Source organism: Diorhabda sublineata, chromosome 4 (genome assembly GCF_026230105.1).
Source record: "Diorhabda sublineata isolate icDioSubl1.1 chromosome 4, icDioSubl1.1, whole genome shotgun sequence".
NCBI classification, from domain to species: domain Eukaryota; kingdom Metazoa; phylum Arthropoda; class Insecta; order Coleoptera; family Chrysomelidae; genus Diorhabda; species Diorhabda sublineata.
In genome coordinates, this window is record NC_079477.1 from 20,359,228 (window position 1) to 20,381,515 (window position 22,288).

General features: G+C 31.6%; 1 protein-coding gene across 2 annotated transcripts in view; it reads left to right on the forward strand.

Moving 5' to 3' along the window:
* The window catches only part of LOC130442894 (cAMP-dependent protein kinase catalytic subunit 3), a 99,065-nt gene extending 78,968 nt beyond the window's left edge, over positions 1-20,097 (forward strand). For both annotated transcript variants that reach the window (XM_056777291.1, XM_056777290.1), the window contains 4 exons: positions 10,043-10,398; positions 10,838-11,019; positions 19,443-19,520; positions 19,780-20,097. In XM_056777291.1, the coding sequence (XP_056633269.1) occupies positions 10,043-10,398; positions 10,838-11,019; positions 19,443-19,520; positions 19,780-19,905 (742 nt within the window). In that variant the 3' untranslated portion in view covers positions 19,906-20,097. The remainder of the gene's footprint in view (positions 1-10,042; positions 10,399-10,837; positions 11,020-19,442; positions 19,521-19,779) is intronic.
* Positions 20,098-22,288: the final 2,191 nt, after the last annotated feature.

Genomic DNA, 22,288 nt, shown 5'->3' on the forward strand with positions numbered 1-22,288 from the left:
ATATATATATATATATATATATATATATATCCATATATATCCATATATATATATATATATATATATATATATATATATATATATATCCATATATATCCATATATATATATATATATATATATATATATATATATGCAAATTAATCTGGATTTTCAAAATCCAATTACATTAATTAATAATATTGAAAACGCAGTAACGTTTTCCAAATTGAATACAATTCATAGTTCAGTAATCTCTTGCCAAGAAATTATAGAAATGATAAAATATTTACGAACTCTTTATGAAGAAGAAGAAATTGCAGAATTTAATAATATTTTGACATATTATATCTTTCTATTGAGTAACTTTTTCCAACTCCAAAATAATCCTTGGTACCCATATACCCATACTAAAATCCCAAACCACTGAATTTTTCCATTTTTATCCTGTTATCTAGAATGAAAAAATATTCATTCCTTCACTACCCTACTTGGCCAAGACTCTAGAAGAAGTTATATTAATTAAAGAAGAATTTTCTGTTTGGAAAAAAATATTAAAGGAGAAATTTAAGCTCAGCGACAATTGTACTATAGCAGTGTTAAATAGCCGCTCTACTACAAACTGTTATGTTAGTGATATGAGCCTCCAAGAAACTATCATTGAATATAAGTGACTAATAATGAAATTCTAGTGATTCCAAATTCAGAAACTAAAGTGTTATCGAAATGTGCTTCAGACCGTTATTTAGAAATAAGAAACCCATCAATCATTAGGATTCCAAAAATTGTAAAATTGAAGTAGAATACGAAATATTTTCAATTGATGTACAAGCTGAAAAAGGAAAATCAATCATTTTGCCCAAATTAGATTTTAAATTTTCTAATAGTCAAATGTATAAGTCACCAAATTGAAGTGAAATATATTTTTAACATCTTTACGAAATTCATAAAATTGCTAACAACATAAAACCTAGATAGGAAATCCACAAAGCCATACGAAAATTGGACTATCTTCAGTAATAATAATAATTTGTATAGTTATTTTAAGATTTTGGTTAATTTAACAATTCGAATGAAAATAAGTTATCATTTATCCACTCAGATTTAGAGTATTCATAGAACCCGGTCTGTCACACATTTTTGGGAAAGATTTAATTCCCTGCCGTGGATGAATAAATATCGGAGGAACATATATGTTCCTGTTGCGCTAAGTGCACAGACAACTGTGAAGTGTTGGCCGCATATTCGTATCGGGCGTAGCTTACTGCATATCGAATTCAACCGAATCAAACCGAAGCTACTTACATAATCGAACGAGCGATACTACACAGAAGTGCGCAATATCAGTGGTGAGTTGAGACATGCATGATGCGCACATAACTCCATTAACATAAAATATGTTTTTAGGAGAGATTATCGTTGCCATTTGAAAACCATTGTAAATAAGTTGAATCAACCCAGAAAGCGGACCCATCCATCTAAAAACATAGGGTGTCCAGCTAAAATTATAGCAATTTGTCATGTTCCAAAAAGAAGATCTCGGGCCAAATGTCCTAACAATCTTGCAAGCGAATGGCCCTGTGTGAGTTTATATTGACACATAATCACACTACTGACAGCGCTGCGGCATTAACTAAGGGACCTATAGGCGAAGACACTAAAATGGAAGTCATAAAATATCTTTATAGGGTTCGGCTTACCATAGCTTTTGTTTCAAGAAGACGGAGGAATTTGACGAAAAGTATAACAGTTTGTCAACAGATCGTTATTACTGTTCCAAAAAATCCGATTTCGAAAATTTATGGAGGCGACATTTTACAACTACCTATGGAGAATGAGCAGGAGAAAATATGTTAGAGAAATTGGAGGAAAATCTTAGTAAAGCGACAGGGGTTTCTTTCAAGATTAGCCAAATCGAAGATCACTACGCAGTATCGTTTTGTACCCCATTAATGAAAAGAGCGAGCGAGAAAATTTGGCAATCGTCAGAAATCTTATTTGTGGACGCCAGCAGCAACTGTGATGTTCAAAATCATAAGATTTACTTTTTTGCGACACATTCCGTTGCTTGAGGTATACCATTGGGATGCATTATTGCTACAAGTCAAAAAGAAGAAGTGTTTGACTTAGCTGATCAAAATATAAATGAAGTTAGTCTAGTTAAATTAAATCCCAAACTCATAATAACCGATGATGATATGACTGAGAGAAAAGTTCTTCAGAAGTACTGGCCCTCTTCAACTATGCTTCTTTGTATATTTCATGTTTTAAACTCTGTTTGGAAGCGGTTAAACAATGCAAAAAATTGTATTCCAAAGGAATCACGCCAAGAACATTACCGACTATTCAGAAACATTTTCTATTCAAAAACTCAGATAGAACTGGATTCAAGTTTAGAAACGTTCAAAACACAATGCAAATTTTCAAATTACGCAAAATATATTAACACCAAAATTGATTCCGAATATTAGACTTGATTTTCAATAGGATAAACAGTGTCAGTATTAAAAGGTTTTACCCTTCAACGCCGATGTAAATCTAAAAAAGGTACAGCAATTAAATGATTTGCAGTTTACCGTAAAAAGCAATAGTAGTTGTAAAGAGTACTTTGTTGATATGAGTGTTGGGATGTGTAGCTGTTATGTTGGAGAGAATGGCAAAAGATGTAAGCATCAATGTTTTATTATTAGTCATTATGGATTTGAAACAGTATGTAACTACCTTACCCACGAAAATAAACTATTATTGTATGGATCTACTGGATCTAAACCTCAAAAGGAACTTTCTTTGCCATTACAACTTTCAAACGTTTCAAATGAAAATATCCCGACACGTCAAAGCGAAATATGACACACACCAACAGAGAAGGCAATAAACCCTCCTGAAATAGCAAGCGAGAATCCAGAGGAAAATGAATTGAATACGGAGAAAATTATATCAATTGTACAAGAAAATTTGTCTAAATTTTTGAAAAAATTTGATCATGATGTAATGGAAGGGTTAAAGGACGACCCTCTTGGTTTCTCAACAGCACTAAATTCATGTACTACATCAAATGATAAAAAAATTACATCATCTTCAAATTTAATGAGTGAACTTCTTCAAATGTTCAAATATCAACAATGTAGCACACAGAAACAGTTAGAAAAACCCAAAGAAAAGGCAAAAAGATAAGCGTGCAGCCAACGTCTATCGCTAAAAGGAAAACTTTATCGAGTGGAAAAAAGACGCTGCTAAGCCTAAGAAAAGTGCAAAGCCTCGCAAAAAAAAGAAGGAAAGCTTCGCATTCACTAAATGCATGCGTAAATTTAAATATTAACTTAGGCGATAATAAATTTCTAAGAAATTTTCTTCTTAATTATGTTAAAGCTGATATATTCTACTACGTAATATATGTTTTTGAAAATTATTCAAGTTCATTTTTACATTTTATTATCTTACGATAATCTTTTCTAAGATCTAAACTCTGTGTCTCTAATTTCAACAGCGCATTAGACCGTATCGAACAACTGATATTGCACAGTATTGCGCAATAAGGCGCGTCCGATATAAACATAGTTCGTGCATTTCCACTGTGAAATAAGCTACGTCCGATACGAATATGCGTCCAGGTCACGGTCTGCATTGTAACTTTCCCGACTTGCTTTAGTCGTGTTGGAGCATAATTATACCTGGATTTTGAATGTTGTTGCTTCCAGTCTCATTAACATTAATGATTCGATTGGCTGGAAAATTATGCTGTGTCATGAGTATCTTTAGGTTATTGACAAAATGTCTATTTCGGGTTTATTAAATCCCAAAACCCTATTGTGGCTTGTGGTTAGATAAACCTTAAAGAAATTCCGGGATTTCTTTTTAAAAAGGAGTACATCCAACATTTCCCAGCAATCGTTTTCTCTGACGAAAAAATATTTTTAATGTTTTTTTGCAACGGCAAAATCATATGCCAATTTATGCAACTGTTGATAAGTTATCCCATTAAACGTCTTTGCCATTAGAGTAATAATGTTTCTTTGTCTTCTTCTTTTTCCCCATGGAGTGTCATAATTTTCTCCCAACTCAAGTCGATCCCCTAATTGTTGATTCAGAGATACTGAAGTTTCTAGCAGAGAGCTAGCTGTCTTTATTTTACTTCCGTTTCGTATAGCCTCAAGTGCTGCCTTCAAATTTTCGGGAGCCCATGACGTCTTCTTTTTTTGACACAGATTGGCCCATCTAAAACGGAAATAATATTTTTTGCTATATTATCTCAATTTTATGTTGGTGAGTTTGTATATATTTATTATATTATATTTAGTTTCAACGAAACAACAAAAAATTGTTTATCTTAAACTTAAATTATTGATTCCTTATCGAACCGTCGCGACTTAGTGTACAGTCGTGTTTTCCGATATGATAAATGAAATAAGCAGTTAAAACCAATTAGTCTAAATTCCAAAGTGAATGAAAACAAACAGTAAGAATTCCACTTTAACTTTTTATTAAACAGCAATAAACAGAGCAGCGGTTCTTAACCTATGGGTTAGAAGAAATATGCTTCGCGACACAATTTTGGATCGCGCTGAGTCGAACCAAAAAAGTTAGTAATACACCAAATAATAAGTAATACCAACACTTCCCAGAAGAGTTATTCCCTAATACAATGTTTCGGTTTTACCGCTCTTCGCGAATGGCCTTCCGGAAGTGACGTCCAAATTGGACGGTCCAATTTCTGTCCTGAAGCTTTCTCTTCTAGGAGGTGTTGGTAATACGCACCCCATTGCTTTGCATGCGCGCAGACTCAGTAAACGTGAATACAAGCATTAATTATTATTATAATAGTAGAGTGATCAAGCTGCAGTGCGTATTGTAAAATTGTAATCACCCTAATAATGGCAAAACGTGAATACAAGGAAGCATTTTTAGAATTAGGTTTTACTTGCATTTATGATCGAGGAGTGAACAAGCCGCAATGCGTGTTGTGCAGTGAAATATTGAGTAATGAATCGATGAAACCGAACAAACTTAAAAGACATTTTGATGCAAAACATAAAAAGTTATCCTTTGACGGAAAAGATCGTACTTTCTTCGAAAGAAAAGAAGCCCATTTAAAAAGACAGCGTTTGGATATACCAAGTAGTAATGGTTTTATAAATTCTGCCAAACAAGCTACACTTGCTTCTTTTTATGTGGCTTGGCATATTGCAAGACAAAAGAAACCCCATAATATTGTTGAATAACTTATAATTCCTGCTGCCATTGACATGGCACCTATCATGTGCGGAGATGAAAGTTCAAAGAAATTACAAAAGATAGCATTATCAAATGATACAATTCATTTACGAATTAATGATATGTCATTTGATATTAAGAATCAACTTATTTCTGCTATAAATAAATGCTCGATTCGTTTTTTAAGGACTAAAATTGGAATCAGTGTTTCAGTATTTGCACCGACGGTGCAGCTGCCATGACAGCATCTCAAAAGGGATTTTCGACGAGAGCAAAACAAATGAATCCACAAATTATATCGATTCATTGTTTGTTACATAAATAAAATCTTGCTTCAAAAAAATTATCATCCGAATTATGTATCGTTTTGGATGAAATTGTTGCGGTAGTCAATTTTATCAAATCAAAAATTTTTCGCGAACTGTGTTTCGAATTTGGTGCAGAATACGAACATTTATTATATTATTCTGAAGTTAGATGACTGTCTCGGGGCAAAGTTGTTCAAAGAGTATTATCATTGCGGACAGAATTCGAATTTTTTTGAGAGAAAAGGAACACCCATTAGCATCTAAATTCTCCGAGTTGAAGTGGATTACTCAAGTTGCTTATTTTTCAGATATTTTATTTGAAATAAATAATCTAAATACGTTTATGCAAGGACGTAATCATACTATTATTGAATTAACTGAAAAAATTACATGTTTTAAAAATAAACTCAAATTATGGAGAAATAAGGTTGAAGTGAAGAAACTTGCTTCATTGCCGACTCTTAATTTACTTGTAGAAGACAATAATATTGATATCACAGATTTTGAAATACAGAAAATTATTATTAATCATTTGGAAAAACTAATAGCAGACTTTGATCGATATTTCCCTGCAGACGATGTTTTCAAATATAATTGGGTTCGAATGCCATTTAATTTTGATGTAAGTGATTTGCATGAGGAATTTGTTAATATTAATCAATTTCAAGAACAATTAATAAAAATTCAAAGTGACCAAGCACTTCGATACAATTTCTACAAAAACACTGAATCTTAATGTGCTTTATGGTTAAAATTAAAAACCGAAATGCCAATAATTGTTAAAGAAGCCCTAAAAGTATTATTGCCCATTTCAACAACATATATGTGGGAGGCTGGTTTTTCGGCTCTGTGTGGAATCAAAAACAATTACCGGAACAAGTTAAATCCTGAAATAGATATGAGGTGCTCCTTGACAAGCATTCAAACGAGGTTTGAAGATCTTTCAAAATGTATTCAAGCACAAGGTTCTCATGGAAACTACATGACTTGCATTTAAAATTTAAAAAACTTAGGTAACATATGTATTGATATTTCTTTTTTTTTAGGAATAAGTTAAAATGTCAGTTATTTTCAAAAAGTTATAAATATATTTTAATTTGGTCAATAAAAATTATTAAAAACACTTGATTATTAATTAAATTTTCCTTGGATCGAAAAGTACTTTTGTTTATCTTTATAAAAGCGGAAATAGAGAGTAGGATTCTACGTGAGGAAGGACATGGAAAATAGCATAGACCAGTAAATGGAAGAATAGCAACTTTGAGACTGAAAATGAATAAAAAATATGTTATATATATACCAAACGGCACAAGAAAAAGAAATAGATGACTTAAGAGTTAAGTCAAGAAGGAGAGGAAAAATTAAAGAGAGTGGTGATAATGTTACTTGGAGATGCAAATGTGCAACTAGGAAAAGAAAATTACCTACGAAGAGTGATAGGAAATTAAAAAGGAACGATCAATCATGAAACTTACGACACAGGCTAGGCCAAGTGGCAGAAATAATGGATTTGATGTATTTATCAACCAAGTTTGAACACCCTAAAAAACATAAAGCAGCATGAAGTCACCCAGGAGGAAATACCGAAAGCCAAATAGATCAAATCTTAGCCACAAAGAGAATTAGCAGTAAAACACCTGGCACAATCACATACAGAGGAGCACAAGCTGACACAGACCACTATCTAGTAATAAATAATAAGTAATTAGTAATTAAAAATAATTAGTAATAATAAAAACCTAGTATATATTATGAAATAAATAAAAGTAGAAAAAAGTGGGACGCAGGAAAACTAGAAGAAGAAGAGAATAGAATAAAATATCAAGAAGAATATACGGAAAACGGAAAATTATTCAATAGACAAAAATATGTTAAGGAAACGTAAAGAAAAATAAAAAGATATATTGCAAAAACGGCAGAATGGACACTGAACAGGGAAAAAGGAAAAAAGACAGATAAAAAAGTATGACCAAGAGTGTGAGAAGGCAAGAAAACAAAAAACAGAGCGAGAACAAAATGGCTGAACAAAAACGATGAACAAAAAGGAAAAATCGAAGCAAATAAAGAAATGAAGTTAACAGAGGAAGAAGAGGACAAGGTAAAATGTCCCACAGAAAATGAGGTGCAGGACAAAATAAGAAATCTCCGAAATGATAAAGCCCCAGGAGAAGATGGAATAGAAACGGAACTTCTTAAATATGGTGGAGAAAAACTAAGTGAACATATCCATCAACTAGAGCAGATATGAAAACAAATCAAAATCCCAGACGAGTGGAGCACATGCATAACCACATAAATATTTGAGAAATTCAATAAAGATATATGTGAAAATTATAGAGCCATAACCCTGCTGAATATCGCAATAAGATATTGGCAAATTTAATACAAAAGATTGAAAGAACTCGCAGATAAAGAACTAGGGGATTATCAAAACAGCTTTAGACCAGGACGTAATCGACACTATAGACCAAATAATAGAAAAGACAGTGGAATACAAAAGAGAAATATATATAGTTTTCATTGACTTCGATTCAATAAAAAGAGAAGAAATAACAGAAGAACTAGAAAGACAACGAATTCCAAGAATATTAATAGAAATAATACTAAGTAAGAGTAATATTAAAGTGAAATTCCAAAGCACAACATCAGAAAAGGTACACAAAAACAAAGGTGTCAAACGGGGAGACCCAATATCAGCAACACTATTCAATATAATATTGGAAGGAATTGTGAGAATCGCAGTATTACAGAATAAGAACATTATAACAGACGTAACACAGATGTAACTATCATATCAAATGGACAGAAGGAATTAATAAAGGTGATCAACAAATTAGAAAAAGAAGCAAGAAATTACAGACTGGAAAAACATACAGAAAATAAAAAATATATGAAAATAGGGAAAAAACCACGTAAGTAAATACAACTTTTATAAGGTATACACAGATGCTTCAAAAAACCAAGATAAAACTGGAGCAGCCCTCTACTCCGAAAACCTGTCGAAATCCTTTGTACTCCTTCCTATTTTATCTATCCACTCTGCTGAACTATTTGTCATTCTAGAAGCACTTAAGGAATTTCTGAAAATTGGAATCCAAGAATATCGTTATAATAGGAGATACCCAAAGTTCAGTAACGGCAATTTGCCAACAATATCCCAACTATCCTATTGACATTCATATTAAGAAGGTACTACTCACTTTCAAAGCATATTTTAAGAAGAAAATCCAAGAAAAATGGTAAGGAATAGCAAATCGGAATCAACACGAACCTTACGAAACTGCTAAAAATGATCACCACTATAAGTAGAAATCAATAAGTCTAAGAATCGACAAATACTCGCACATAACTAGCGGGAGATCAGAAACCAATAAAATGTGGGATGTGCAATAGTAAGTTAACAGTGAAACACCTCTTAATTGACTGTTTTAAATATGTCAAGGAACGAAATTGAATCAATTACCACATTCACTGGAAATGCTACTTTAAGAAGACCCAAAGAAACTTGAACTACCTGAAAGACTACAAACTTAGTAATAAAATCTAGATTTAAAGATCGAATGTATTAAACCTCAATTACTCAGTAATAATCCTGCGGAGTTGATGCGGAAAAAAACTTAAATTATTTAAATTTAATTAAAATCGATATTTTCGCTTAGGATATAAAATCCCATAACCAACGCACATACATCACATCATACATAACTCTTTTGTTGAGGTTAAAATAAGTTAATGTATTTAAACCATAATATACATAATTCACAATTTCGCCCCTGTTGCGAAATTAACAAACTTGATCATTTTATTTTTTTACATCAAAATTATATGGAAATTATTATAGTAGATAAAAACGTATTCTGACATTAATTCTGCATTATATAAGCATTAAAAATGTATGGTATCAAAGTATTACAATATAAATACAGCATTACTTAGCTCTTCCCGAAAGTTCACGAAAAATTATAAGGAGTCACAAAGAAAACTTCTACAGTGCTTGCTATCTTCGTCGTTGCGCGACCGTAATAGCAGTGCGCAGGGAAGATTGTAGGCTTGTCGGGCTTCGATGTATACACAACTACATCACAGAACTAGTCGATAGTTTTGGATTTCACTGGCTCTCAGAATTTTCAACTTGTGCTAGATCATTTTTATTGAATTTTTTGAAGAATAAGACGCAATTAAAGAACTATATTCATAAGATAGATGCACACTTCTACATCCTTATAGGATGTATAGGCATACACTTTTTGGCTTCTTATGACTTCATCGCTTCATCAATAAAATGAATCAAAACTTGTAACTTATGTTTCCGCTATATAAACCACATTAAACCTAGACGTTATTTCGTTATATACCTAACCATTTTGTAATATAGATTCACATTCACGTGGTGTATTTTTTTATACTCAGCTTAAATAGCTTTCATCTGTCGTGTATATGCCGACTCAGGCTATGAAAAAGTCAAATTTTATCAAATTCCAAGTAACGACATACACGTGAAGATTATTTTATATAAAGCAATATAAAACTTTCCCATTGTTTTAGGTTATGGTGTGACAGGGACGAAATCTGTATTTACATGCTGTTCGAATACGTTTGCGGTGGAGAACTATTTTCTTACCTCAGAAATGCTGGCAGATTTACGTCATCCATGGCCAATTTTTACTCGTCAGAAATAATTTCAGCTTTGGAGTACCTCCATTCAAAATGTATAGTCTATAGAGATTTGAAGCCCGAAAATTTATTGCTAGACAAAGATGGTCATTTAAAAATAACAGATTTTGGATTCGCCAAAAAACTCACAGATAGAACTTGGACATTGTGTGGTACACCTGAATATTTGGCACCCGAAATTATACAGAGCAAAGGACACAATAAAGCAGTTGATTGGTGGGCTTTAGGTAAATACTTCCACATTAATTCGAAATAAAAAGAAACTGTTAATAGTTTCATTGATTTAAATTAAATGAAACTCTGGCATGGGACTTGTTATTACTGTTTTAACTATTTTTAATACAACTTTTTGATCGCTATTATAATTATTATTACAAGAGGAAATAAGCAACATGAAGTAAGTCCTCAACTCTGAAAAAATCGAAGAGTTTTCTCTCTCATTCTACTAACTGGACCCAAAAATTCCTTTTATTAACCAAAGACGAACTAAGGAAATAGTTGTGCTCACTGGATACCGTCTTGTGAATTACCACTTAAAGAGCATCGAAGAAACTCTTGACAGCTATTGTCGTTTCTGCAATGAAATAAAGGAAACGAGTATCTCCTTTACGCTCTATCTCATCTGAATCTAAAAATCTAATTATTATTATGAACATGTGCTTTCAGGTGTTCTGATCTACGAAATGTTAGCTGGTTACCCTCCATTTTACGATGATAACCCATTTGGTATTTACGAAAAAATTCTCAGTGGTAAAATCGAGTGGCCTAGACATCTAGATACAGTCGCCAAGGATCTTATAAAAAAATTATTAGTACAAGACAGAACGAAAAGACTGGGAAACATGAAGGTAAAAAAATATTATTCAAACCGCTTTAAAAAATTAACATATTATTATTAACCATCTATCATAGGTGGAATGTAAAAGTAGTGAAGTATGCAAATTTAGGTTATACGGTTGGGTTACTTCCAAAAAAAGTATACAAAACTATGTTGCTACTACGAAAAACTTGTGAACATTTATCTATTAAAAGTCATTCACATTTTATAGTTTATATGGAAATCAGATATTTTTTGAACACTCAGAATATTAACTTTGATCTATCTCACTTGCAGTGACTCAGATTGTTACATTGATTAAACTTTATTCATTCCAATACAAGTTTTAAATAAAAAATTCAATTCAATTATTTAGCAACAGTTATTCATAAACAATCAAAAAACCTGCAAAAAAGATGATTAATGCAGCTAGAAGTCTAGGTACGAAATTCTGATATATGGAAGATGGCTTAGGTGATTATTATATTAAACCAGATAAAACCAAAAACGAACTGACGTCCTAGAAACCTATTTCACTATTATCAATTATATTCCTAGTACATCAATTCGGATAAGTAAGTAAGTATACACTATACAAAGAATATCCAATATAAAAGATTTAGGCTGATTTTGGAAGAAAATCTGATACTCAGATCATCAATTCATATATTTTATAACTAATTTAAATTTGTTGTAATGTGAAGGTAAAATATATTGAATAAAATGTTGCGTAATAGTGGTGTTTCACAGGATAATTGGAAAAAGATAACGAAAACACTTGAACATTGATTAATTTTTAAATTAGAATAATATAAAAACTAGATGTTTGATTACGCATATACGCTTATCTCAAGTGTGAAATTATATTTTGTAAATAGTTGAATCAAAAGAAACTTTACTGTGTTCAACTGAATGCCTAAAAGCATCGGGTGATATGCAAGTAGATATTCTTACTCTTCTGAATTCAGTCATTATTATATTCGAATTATTTCATTACTGATAATACGATTGAAATACTTAGAGATCAAGCATCATCTCAAAATGCATTAACATATTGAAAGAAACCGTTTAAACACTAAGGAATCAACATCCAGCAGTCATTCTAGAAAAGTAGTAAATATGTAAAATGTAGGTGTGTAGGTGCCACATTCAAGTTTATAAACTAGGCAATTTTGCTATTTGCGACGTTAATCAACGTCTTGTTTTCAGAAGAATCCGAAACTCAAGTATGTGAGGCCATTGCATTCTGGTTACAGCTACAGAACATGGTCGCGGTAACCTTACATACATCCTTTGCGATTTTAACAAGCTACCTGATTTGACTACTAAAGAGTTTCGATTGTGGAGTTATTCAAAATCTAAAGTTTATGATAATAGACCCATTTTTCTGGGACAATAAAATATTTGCTATGAAATGCAGTAGTGGATTTTGCGAGCTCTCATTACAAATTATATTGTTCGAATAAGTGAATGCCGTAAAGTTGAAGGTTTTATTTTTTACTTTTTTATCGACTCTCAAAATAAACTCAAAATGCATGAATATCCTTATTGATTTGGTCTACTAATGGCTGTATATGTAAATAAAAAAGTTAATGGAATAATAATTATTCTCATGATTCAATTTTTGTGAACAATTTCAAACTTGCAAATTTTTTTTATTAATAATATACAGCACTAATCTATGAGCAGGGTAATAAGTAAATTGTCTATAAGTTACTAAAGTGAGTCAAGAACCATCCATTGACGGTACTCTTTGTGAGTATTTATTGTGGGAGATCTTCTGGCCATATTTTATTCAATCTTCTCTTTGCTAGTGGCTGGTTGGATAGATTATTTATTAATTCATTGTTGTGGTCATTGGATCGAATTTTGTATCTTGTGGAGAAGTTCTTTATCACATCTTGGATTAGTGAGATCTTCAGATCGTTATGAATAATTGTTTGGTTAGTACCAGGAGACTCTACTCAACATACGGAGTGCTTTGGATTGGAATGTTTGAAGTATTTTCGTATTTGAAGGTTTACTGCAGCCCCATAGCTCTATTCCATATGACCAGATTGGTATGAATATAGTTTTGTAGTTGAGGAATTTATTTTTGAGTCTTATTTGAGACCTACTGCTGGAGTAGCCAGTGCATATTTTTTAGTTTCAAATCTAACTGATTTCTCTTGATTTTGATATGTGTTTTCCATGTAAGTTTTTCATCTAAATGCAAACCTAAGTACTCGACAACTGGTTTTATCGGAATGAGAATATTATTGATGAACATTTGCGGACAAACAATTTTCTCGTTGTGAATGTTATTTGCTCTGATTTTCCACTGATGGAGCCAGTGTTGTAACAAATTTAGATGATTTTGTACTTTTTCTGCAGCTACATCTATTGCCACGATTGCCCTGTCGTCTGCAAATGTTGCTATGAATGTATCATCTGTGCTTAGAACGTCTGCTGTGAATATCAGATATAGAAATGGGCGTAGAACACTACCCTGATGTACTCAAGATTCTATCGTTTGGTAATTTGAGTAGGTATCTTCAACTTTGATTTGAAAGTAGCGGTCGGTGATATAAGATTTTAAAATGCAGTTGATGCTGTGGTATGAGTTCGTTTATGGGAACAACTGTTTGGATTTTACGTAGAAATAATCTTTCTAGTACTTTTGACATTATATGACGTAGGCTTATAAGGCGATTTGAAATAGCTTCTATTGCGGATTTGCTAGGTTTTTGAATCATAATAACCTGGGCATACTTCCATTGTATTGGATAGTATCAGAGGCATAATATACTATTACAGATTATTGTTAACAGCACCACTTTTTTTCTTGGTAGCTTCTGTAGTAGTTCCCTTTTTATTATATCATACCCAGGAGCTTTCTTGGGATTTAGAAGTTTTATTTGTTGTCGAACTTTCGACGGGCTATATGTCATCAATGGTCGAGATAATTGGCATGGTGCTCCTAGATAACTTTTTATATTTTCATCGTTATTATCTGGAGCTGAGAATACATTTGAAAGGTGTTCTGCAAAAACTGTGGCTTTTTCTAAGTTTGTACGAGCCCATGTCATATCTGATTTAACTAAAGCTGAGTTGATTACTGTCCGTCGTTTAAATTTTTTTGTAACTTTCCAAATAAATTGATCTCCGCGAGGAAGGTTCGAAACATGAGTGTTGAAAGATTCATTCTTTGCTTTATATAGTGCTCTATTTAGTCTGTGACTTATTCTGTTGTAGTTTATTTTGTTCAAGGGATTTCTAGTATATTGCCATATACGTCGTGCTCTTCTTTTTTCTGCTTCAAGTTCTCTTATGTAAAGGGGAATGTTATAGTTTTCTTTTATATTTTTTGGCGTAGTGGTGTTGCTTCCCACCCTGCTTTTTGTATAACTGTTGTTAGATCGTCTAGACCTTGCTCAATATCTTGATTCTCTTTTATTCTGATATCTAGACTAATGGTTGTATTTATCAGATTTTGAAAAGCATCCCAGTTTCTCTCTTTAGTTGTTAGCTTAGGAGGTGTTGTTCTCCATATTACATGTGTACTTATAGTTATTATTATTGGGCTATGGTCTGACGTTAAATCGAAGTTTAACTCTATTGCACTCTTATAGTCACCAATTCCTTTATTATAGCAAAGTTTACCAGATCTGGAATCTTGTTGACGTCCGTAGGCCAGTATGTTGACTCACCCGTTTATAGATAGTTTAGTTATTTTTTTGCATAATAGATATTAGTGATCGGCCTTTATGTGTGAATTTTTGAATTCGTTTAGAATATCTGATAGTTTATCTAGTTCATTATTATTATTGTTCTTACTAGTATTTGTGTTTCCGACTCTATAAGTAACTCTATTTATATAGGAGTTTGTGGGTAGCTAAGTTTCCATTAGGATTAGTAATTAGATTTTGGGTAATTCTTTGTTTTGTATTTCTGTTGCATCTGGCATTTATACGATAAACAGAATATTGTCTGTAATTGGAAGGATGGTCTCCGTTACAGTGTGTACAACTGTGATCCAGCACATTTGACGCAGTTATATGGTTTTGTGCAATATGTTTTAATATAACCAAGGCGTGTGCATTGTGGTATATTTCTTTTAATTTTTGGTGGTTCTACTCTCAACTTACAATGATGTATATATTGAAGTATAAATATCTGTTTATTATTTTGTGGTTCAAGATCGATGAAAAATAAAGATAGTGGTTCCCTACTTATTCTGTGTCTGACAATTATAAACTTCATTACCTTATGTCTATTTTTCTCAATTTTGACTTAAATTTCATCCTGCTCTATCTTCCTTCAATTCGTACGTATTGCGAACTATGTTTTTCGTCCCCTTATGTGGTGTTTGAGTTTTCTGTAGAAAGCAGGTGTCTTTGGGAAGGAAATTTTTATTGTAATATTTGGTAACTCTTTATATATATATATATATATATATATATATATATATATATATATACATATATATATATATATACATATAATGCATCTAATGTTCTTCCTAACCTCACCTAACCTATAAGTTCCAACTTCACTTATAACGACCTATAAAATATATAGTCATTTATATTCAACCAATAAATATTCAGCTACATTCTTAACGACCCAGCCTATTGAAATTTAATGTTATCGATAAATTAACCAATCAATATTTAAACATCATTCATTGCAACTTATTCCTATCTAACATATAAAAATTCAACGTCATTCATAATCTAACCCATCAAAAACTAATAAAAATTCCTGTAGTAACCAGAATCAATATTTCAATTAATTAATATTTCTATTAACGTCAATTTGAATATTTAATTTTGAAACCTATGTATTTAAAAACTTTCACTCGAATTAATAAAATTGAAAACCACCTAATATCAAATTAATTAATGTAAGTAAAGTTTTAGTATTGTTATACATTTATACATATTTCTTATAGTGTTATATTGTATATGGTCATAATTTCAGTCCCAGACGATGGATACATAGGTTTCGAAAGCTAAAAATATATATTAAAGTTAGTTATGGTGTTTCATGATATATTAATGCATCTACATTCTTGATTTTAGGTCTCTTCTGTTTTAAAATTGATTTTTCTTTGATAATTTTTAGAAGAAACATAAATTTAAAAAACATAACAGATGTTATTCATCATTTTTTCCGATTAATTATTTTCTTTCAATGAAGTTTGTACTTTTTGAATAGCTAAGCATCTAGATTCAGTATTTGATAGTTGGATAGATCTATCAGACAAACTTATTATCACTGATCTTTTTTCTGACTTAGGATGATACGAATTGAAGTTTAAATATCTTGAAGACTAAGTTGGTTTCGTATACCTTTCTATTCTTATGTTATTGTTAATTTTATATAATGTGACATCAAGAAAATTGATTTTATTATTTTGCTCAACCTCGATTGTTAATTGAAGTTTTTTATGATAAGAATTAATTTTTTTATTTATGTTCTCAATTTAATTCTTTGGTACAGCAGTAATGCAATCATCTACATATCGAAAAAAGAATGGAATTTTCTCGAGATATTCCATTACCAATTGTGCTATAACGCTTGAAATGGAAGCTCCCATAGCACAACCATCAATTTGTTTGTTTATTTCATTTTCATATTTGAAATATATTGTTGTAAGTTGTAAGTTCTATAGATTTTATAAATTCTTTTTGAGGTATTTCCGTATATTCTCTAGTTTTGTCCCATTTTAACATTAATATATTTTTCACAATGGTAATTGGACTACTTGTAAATAAAGAAACCACATCTAACAAAATAAAAACATATTCGTTAGGAATTCCCATGTGTTTGTGATATAGTATTTGTTTTGATGTAAAATTTTTTTCAAAATATTTTTTAAATAGTTAGATAATGGGATGAGAGGAGTTTGAATACTTGAAACAATCGGTCGAAGGGGAATGTCACATTGATGCAGTTTTGGTAAACCATATATTTTAGGGGGCAAGGAGGCATTGTGAATTTTCAATTTTTTTTAGATTTATGTTTCTTCTAAAAATTATAAAAAAACAAATTTTAAAACAGAACAGACCTAAAATCAAGAACATTTAGATGCATTAATATATCAAAAGGTCTAATAATATGAAAAAATATTGGAATATGAAACACCAAAGTGGACTAACTTTAATATATATTTCTAGCTTTCGAATACCTATGTATTCATCGTCTGGGACTGAAATTATGGCCATATACAATATAACATTATAAGAAATATGTATAAATGTATAACAATACTAAAACTTCACTTACATTAATTAATTTTATATTCGGTGTTTTTGAATTGTATTAATTCGAGTGAAAGTTTTTAAATTCATAGGTTTCAAAATTAAATATTCAAATTGACGTTAATAGAAATATTGATTAATTGAAATATTGATTCTGGTTACTATAGGAATTTTTATTACTTTTTGATGGGTTAGATTATGAATGACGTTGAATTTTTATATGTTAGATAGGGATAAGTTGCAATGAATGATATTTAAATATTGATTGTTTAATTTATCGAAAACAAACAAATTTCAATAGGCCAGGTCGTTAAGAACATTTATTGGTTGAATATAAATAACAATATATTTCATAGGTCGTTATAAGTGAAGTTGGAACTTAAAGGTTAGGTGAGCTTTGTTGGTTGTTAATGACGTTGAATTTTCATATAATTTGTTTTTTAAAAATATAAAAGATATGCATAAATTACAATAAGGTTATTTAAATCAGTTTCCATATTAATTCATTGATCATTTTGGGCAATATATGTTGTTTCTAAAAATAGACATCTCTTGTAGTTTTTTTCAGTTGTCAAAATTTTGGCAGATTTATAATTCATATTGTGTCCATCATGATAGACATGGGTCGCTAATGAACATCTATCAGGATATAATCTGCTGTCACTCTTGTGGGAAGTTATCCAACTGATCAGTGACCTTTTCGACTAACCAATGTAATTTTTGTCAAATTTTAAACAAGTTATTTCATATACTATGTTGATTAGTGTTTTATCTTTTACTTTAGTAAAAATAGATTGAATATTAAGGGTTTGACTGTACGCCATTTCAAAATTGTGTTGTTTAAAGATTCCAGAAAGCTTAGGAGCAACTTTAGTAATGTTCACTTGAATATGTGCCTTACAGTTCTACAACAAAGTGGTGTGATATAAGTGGAAATTGCAAGCTTAATAAAGGAACTCAATTAGAATTAATAACAATAATTTTCAACCATACATATTTCTCTTATATGAATAAAAATTACCAGCAAATTTTTGGAACACCAATGGGTCCTCATTATCCCCTACATTAGCAGATTATGTAATGGATTATATCTTGGAATTTGTAATATCTGTTTTACCCTTCAAATTATTCTTCATTAAAAAGTATGTAGATGATATAATTTTATTCCATGTAATGAAATTGATAATTCATTATTTTACTTCAGTAGTTTCGATCCCTATATATAATTTTCTATAGAAAAGGAGAATACTGAAAAATCATTGCCTTTTCTTGATACTAAATTCATAAAAACGAAGATGGTAAAATTTCAATTGACTGGTAATCTGAGTAATTTAATTAAAATTTATAGCTCTATTTTGTAAATTCTAATAAAACTACAAATAATTGAATTGACTACTGCTATATATTTGAGATGTAGGGACCACGGAAAAATTAATTTTTCTTATTAGAACCAAGTAGTAAGTTGATTTTATCCTTTCGATATTCATGATGAATGTGATCTATAGATCAATATAAATTAGCAAATTGTCAATGTCAATATCATATTTTTCATAAAGATTTAACAAATATTACAATAAAAATTTCCTAAAGACACGTGATTCCTATAGAGAACTCAAACACCACGTAAGAAAGAGCAGTTTTCCGAGTTCTACACCAATCGATGAAATTTAATTTGTTTTGTTGGATTAGTACTGGTTGTATTTGATATTGTTGATGGTAAGCATCAAAAGGGTACTAATAGAATTGTTGGTTGGTTTAAACAAACTGGTGAGTATTGGGTATTCATTTGGCTTATTTGTTTTTGATGATATGGAGACATTAGATATGTTGGCTGGTTTTGTATTGCATTTGGAAACTTCATTGTAGGTTGATACCGTTTACCATTTGCTCCTGGCCCATTCCTTGGTGGAAACATTATCACTTCACTGTTGTATCTTACTCTTATTCACACATTGACTGAACTATTTTATTCAATGATAGTAGATAGTAACAGTTGATTTAAACTAGTTTCTTATCTCTTAAAAATTCAATCGATATAAATATTATCGATAAACGTCTGCTACGGTCGGAAGCCGATAGCGTATTCAAATTTGTATATGAATTTAACGTCCGAATATGTCATGACCTCATTCTGTCAAAAGCGTATACCTACAAGTTCTTTCCTTTTGTTGTTTGGTGATTATCACACTAATTTATTTATATATTTTAGTGTGGTGCTGATGATATCAAAAGGCATCGTTGGTTTAAAGGAATAGACTGGTACGATGTAGTTCAGAGAAAACTCACTGTAAGTATGTTTACTTGCAAAGCAAACTATAAACACTTTAGAATATCATATATATTCAACTTAGTATTTATTTATGATAACATAATATTTTACATTTACTGTCTTAACTAAGTTGGAATTTTTGGAACCGTTGGTGATAGTCACAACAACACTCACAAGTACACTGTCTCTCTCTAAAAACGATAACTTGGTTATCGAAATCCGCTTATATTTTAAAATTTGCTCTTATTGAATCTATTAACTTGAATCATTTTTGCAGCCACCCATAATTCCCAGAATAAGTTACGATGGTGATTCAAGTAATTTTGACGACTACCCTGAAGAAGATTGGAAATCAACGAGGACGTTGGAAGAGTCAGAATTGAAATTATTTGAAGATTTTTGATGTCCACAATGTTTATTTCATTATGTATTATTGGAACAATGAGTTTATTTTTGGTGAAGTAATCTAGTATGAAACTACTCTTCTTGGTCAATTTTAATTGATATTGTTGATTGTTCATTGGCATTTATAAATATGAATTGACATTAACAAATCTGAGAGAGAAACAATCATAATAAATAGAATTTAAATAAGTATTTCATTTTTGTTTCATGGGTTTGGATGCATTACTGCTGTACTGAAACGAGATAATAATAATAATAATAATAATAATAATAATAATAATAATAATAATAATAATAATAATAATAATAATAATAATAATAATAATGATAATAATAATAATAATAATAATAATAATAATAATAATAATATTTTTAATAATAATAATAATAATGATAGTACTTCGTGTACATAATCAGCAAATATACGTGACCAATATCCGTACCAATAACACCACCAAAAAACCCTGGTGGCAACGCCGCCTGGAACGTTCCATCGATATCATTAGGAGTGAATTAGGACGCCTAACAGAGTACAAGAATTGTGCACAACCCTCTAAACGCTTGGAAACCACAGAAAAATATTCAAGAAAATAGGTACTCACACACAGCATCCAGAACATCAAAAACATTTGCGTGAGTATATTGATCTGCTTCAGCAGAAGCTGAAAGCGAAGTCGAAACATTGAGTGTACAAAGAAAAAGCTACAGAATAATACAACCAAAAAGTATTTTACAGGAAACTAGCTACTCCCCATAAAACCACTAATCAACCTATACCATCGAAACCGACATTGGAAAAGTATTGGTCCTCATCGTGGTCAACCCCCAAAATCCACAAAATAAATGTCGACTGGATAGCAGCCGAAGAGATGCGATTAAATATTATCTCGATGCAGTTTGATGATTTAACACTGAAAGAAATCACTGACGTAATCCAAAATACTAACAACTGGAATGCACCGGGAGTTGATAATATCCAAAACTTCTGGTATAAGAAATTCCCGAGCGTATACATGGAATTAGCGAAGCAATTTTCTCACCTCCTACAGAACCCAGAAGATATTCCAACGTTTTTAGCACTGGGTTCCACTCATTTGCTTCCAAAGGGCTCCCAGACGGATAACCCCACTAAGTATAGACCTATCACGTGCCTACCCACTTTATATAAAATACTTACAGCTTGTATCACTAAAAGAATTTATAGGCACGTCAAGGAAAATAACATCTTAGCAGAGGAAGAGAAAGTTTGCAGAAGAGATCATCAAGGGTGCAAAGAACAGCTTATCATGTGACTCTGTGATACTTCGGCAAGCACAGAAAGATCACTGGAATATACAGTGCTTTCGTGGATCATAAGAAAGCGTTTGATGGTGTACCTCATTCCTGGCTTGTGGAGGTCTTGTGGATTTACAAAGTTCACCCAACTATTGTAAGCTTCCTTTCAACAACGATGAAGAAATGGCGAACGAATCTACATCTTGAAATCAGTCCAAATTCCCTCAGTACTGATGAAATTCGTAGGGGAATATACGAGGGTGACTCCCTGAGTCCGTTATGGTTCCGCCATAACAAAGAATACCCTATCTACCATTTTCAATGATAGAAAGTACCGATTCAACATTAAAGCAAACAGAGTCACCAACTGTACCGTCTCCCATCTTTTTTATATGGACGATATCAAGCTATACGCAGAAAATAAGCGTCAAATCAATCACCTTCTCGATATAACACATCGATTCTCTATCGATATACATATGGAGTTTGGAATGTCTAAGAGCAAGACTCTACATATCGAGAAAAGCATTATCATGAACGGAGATGAACAACTTCCCAACGGAGATAAAGTACAGGCGATGAAAAATGGAGAAACCTACAAATACCTAGGATTCAACAGGCTAAATTGCTGGACCACAAGCAGGCTAGAATCCAGGATCAATACACCAAAAGAATGAAGTCACTTAGCAAGCAGCTTAGTCCAGGCAATCTACACCTATGCTATACCTGTTTTAACGTACTCTTTTGGAATCCTGAAGTGGATAACAGAGCTAGGGGGTATTCAGAGGTTGACACTAACAATGATGACGAAGAACAACAACCACTACCCGAAGTCATCCACTACTAGAACAACATTACCCCGAATTCCACAACCCGGTGGAAGAGGCTTGATTGACCTTATTAACCTGCACTCTCGGCAGGTAATGGGTAATGAAACTAGGTGAATTCTTTCATATTAAATCGGAAGTCTCAACTCTACACCGAATTATATCCAAAGCGGATAACGATTATACACCTCTCAACCTCGCATCGCCAGAATCTGACTTAAATATAGCATTGGACACCGAAAAGCTGGAACAGTGGCCACAAAAGGTACTACACGGTAG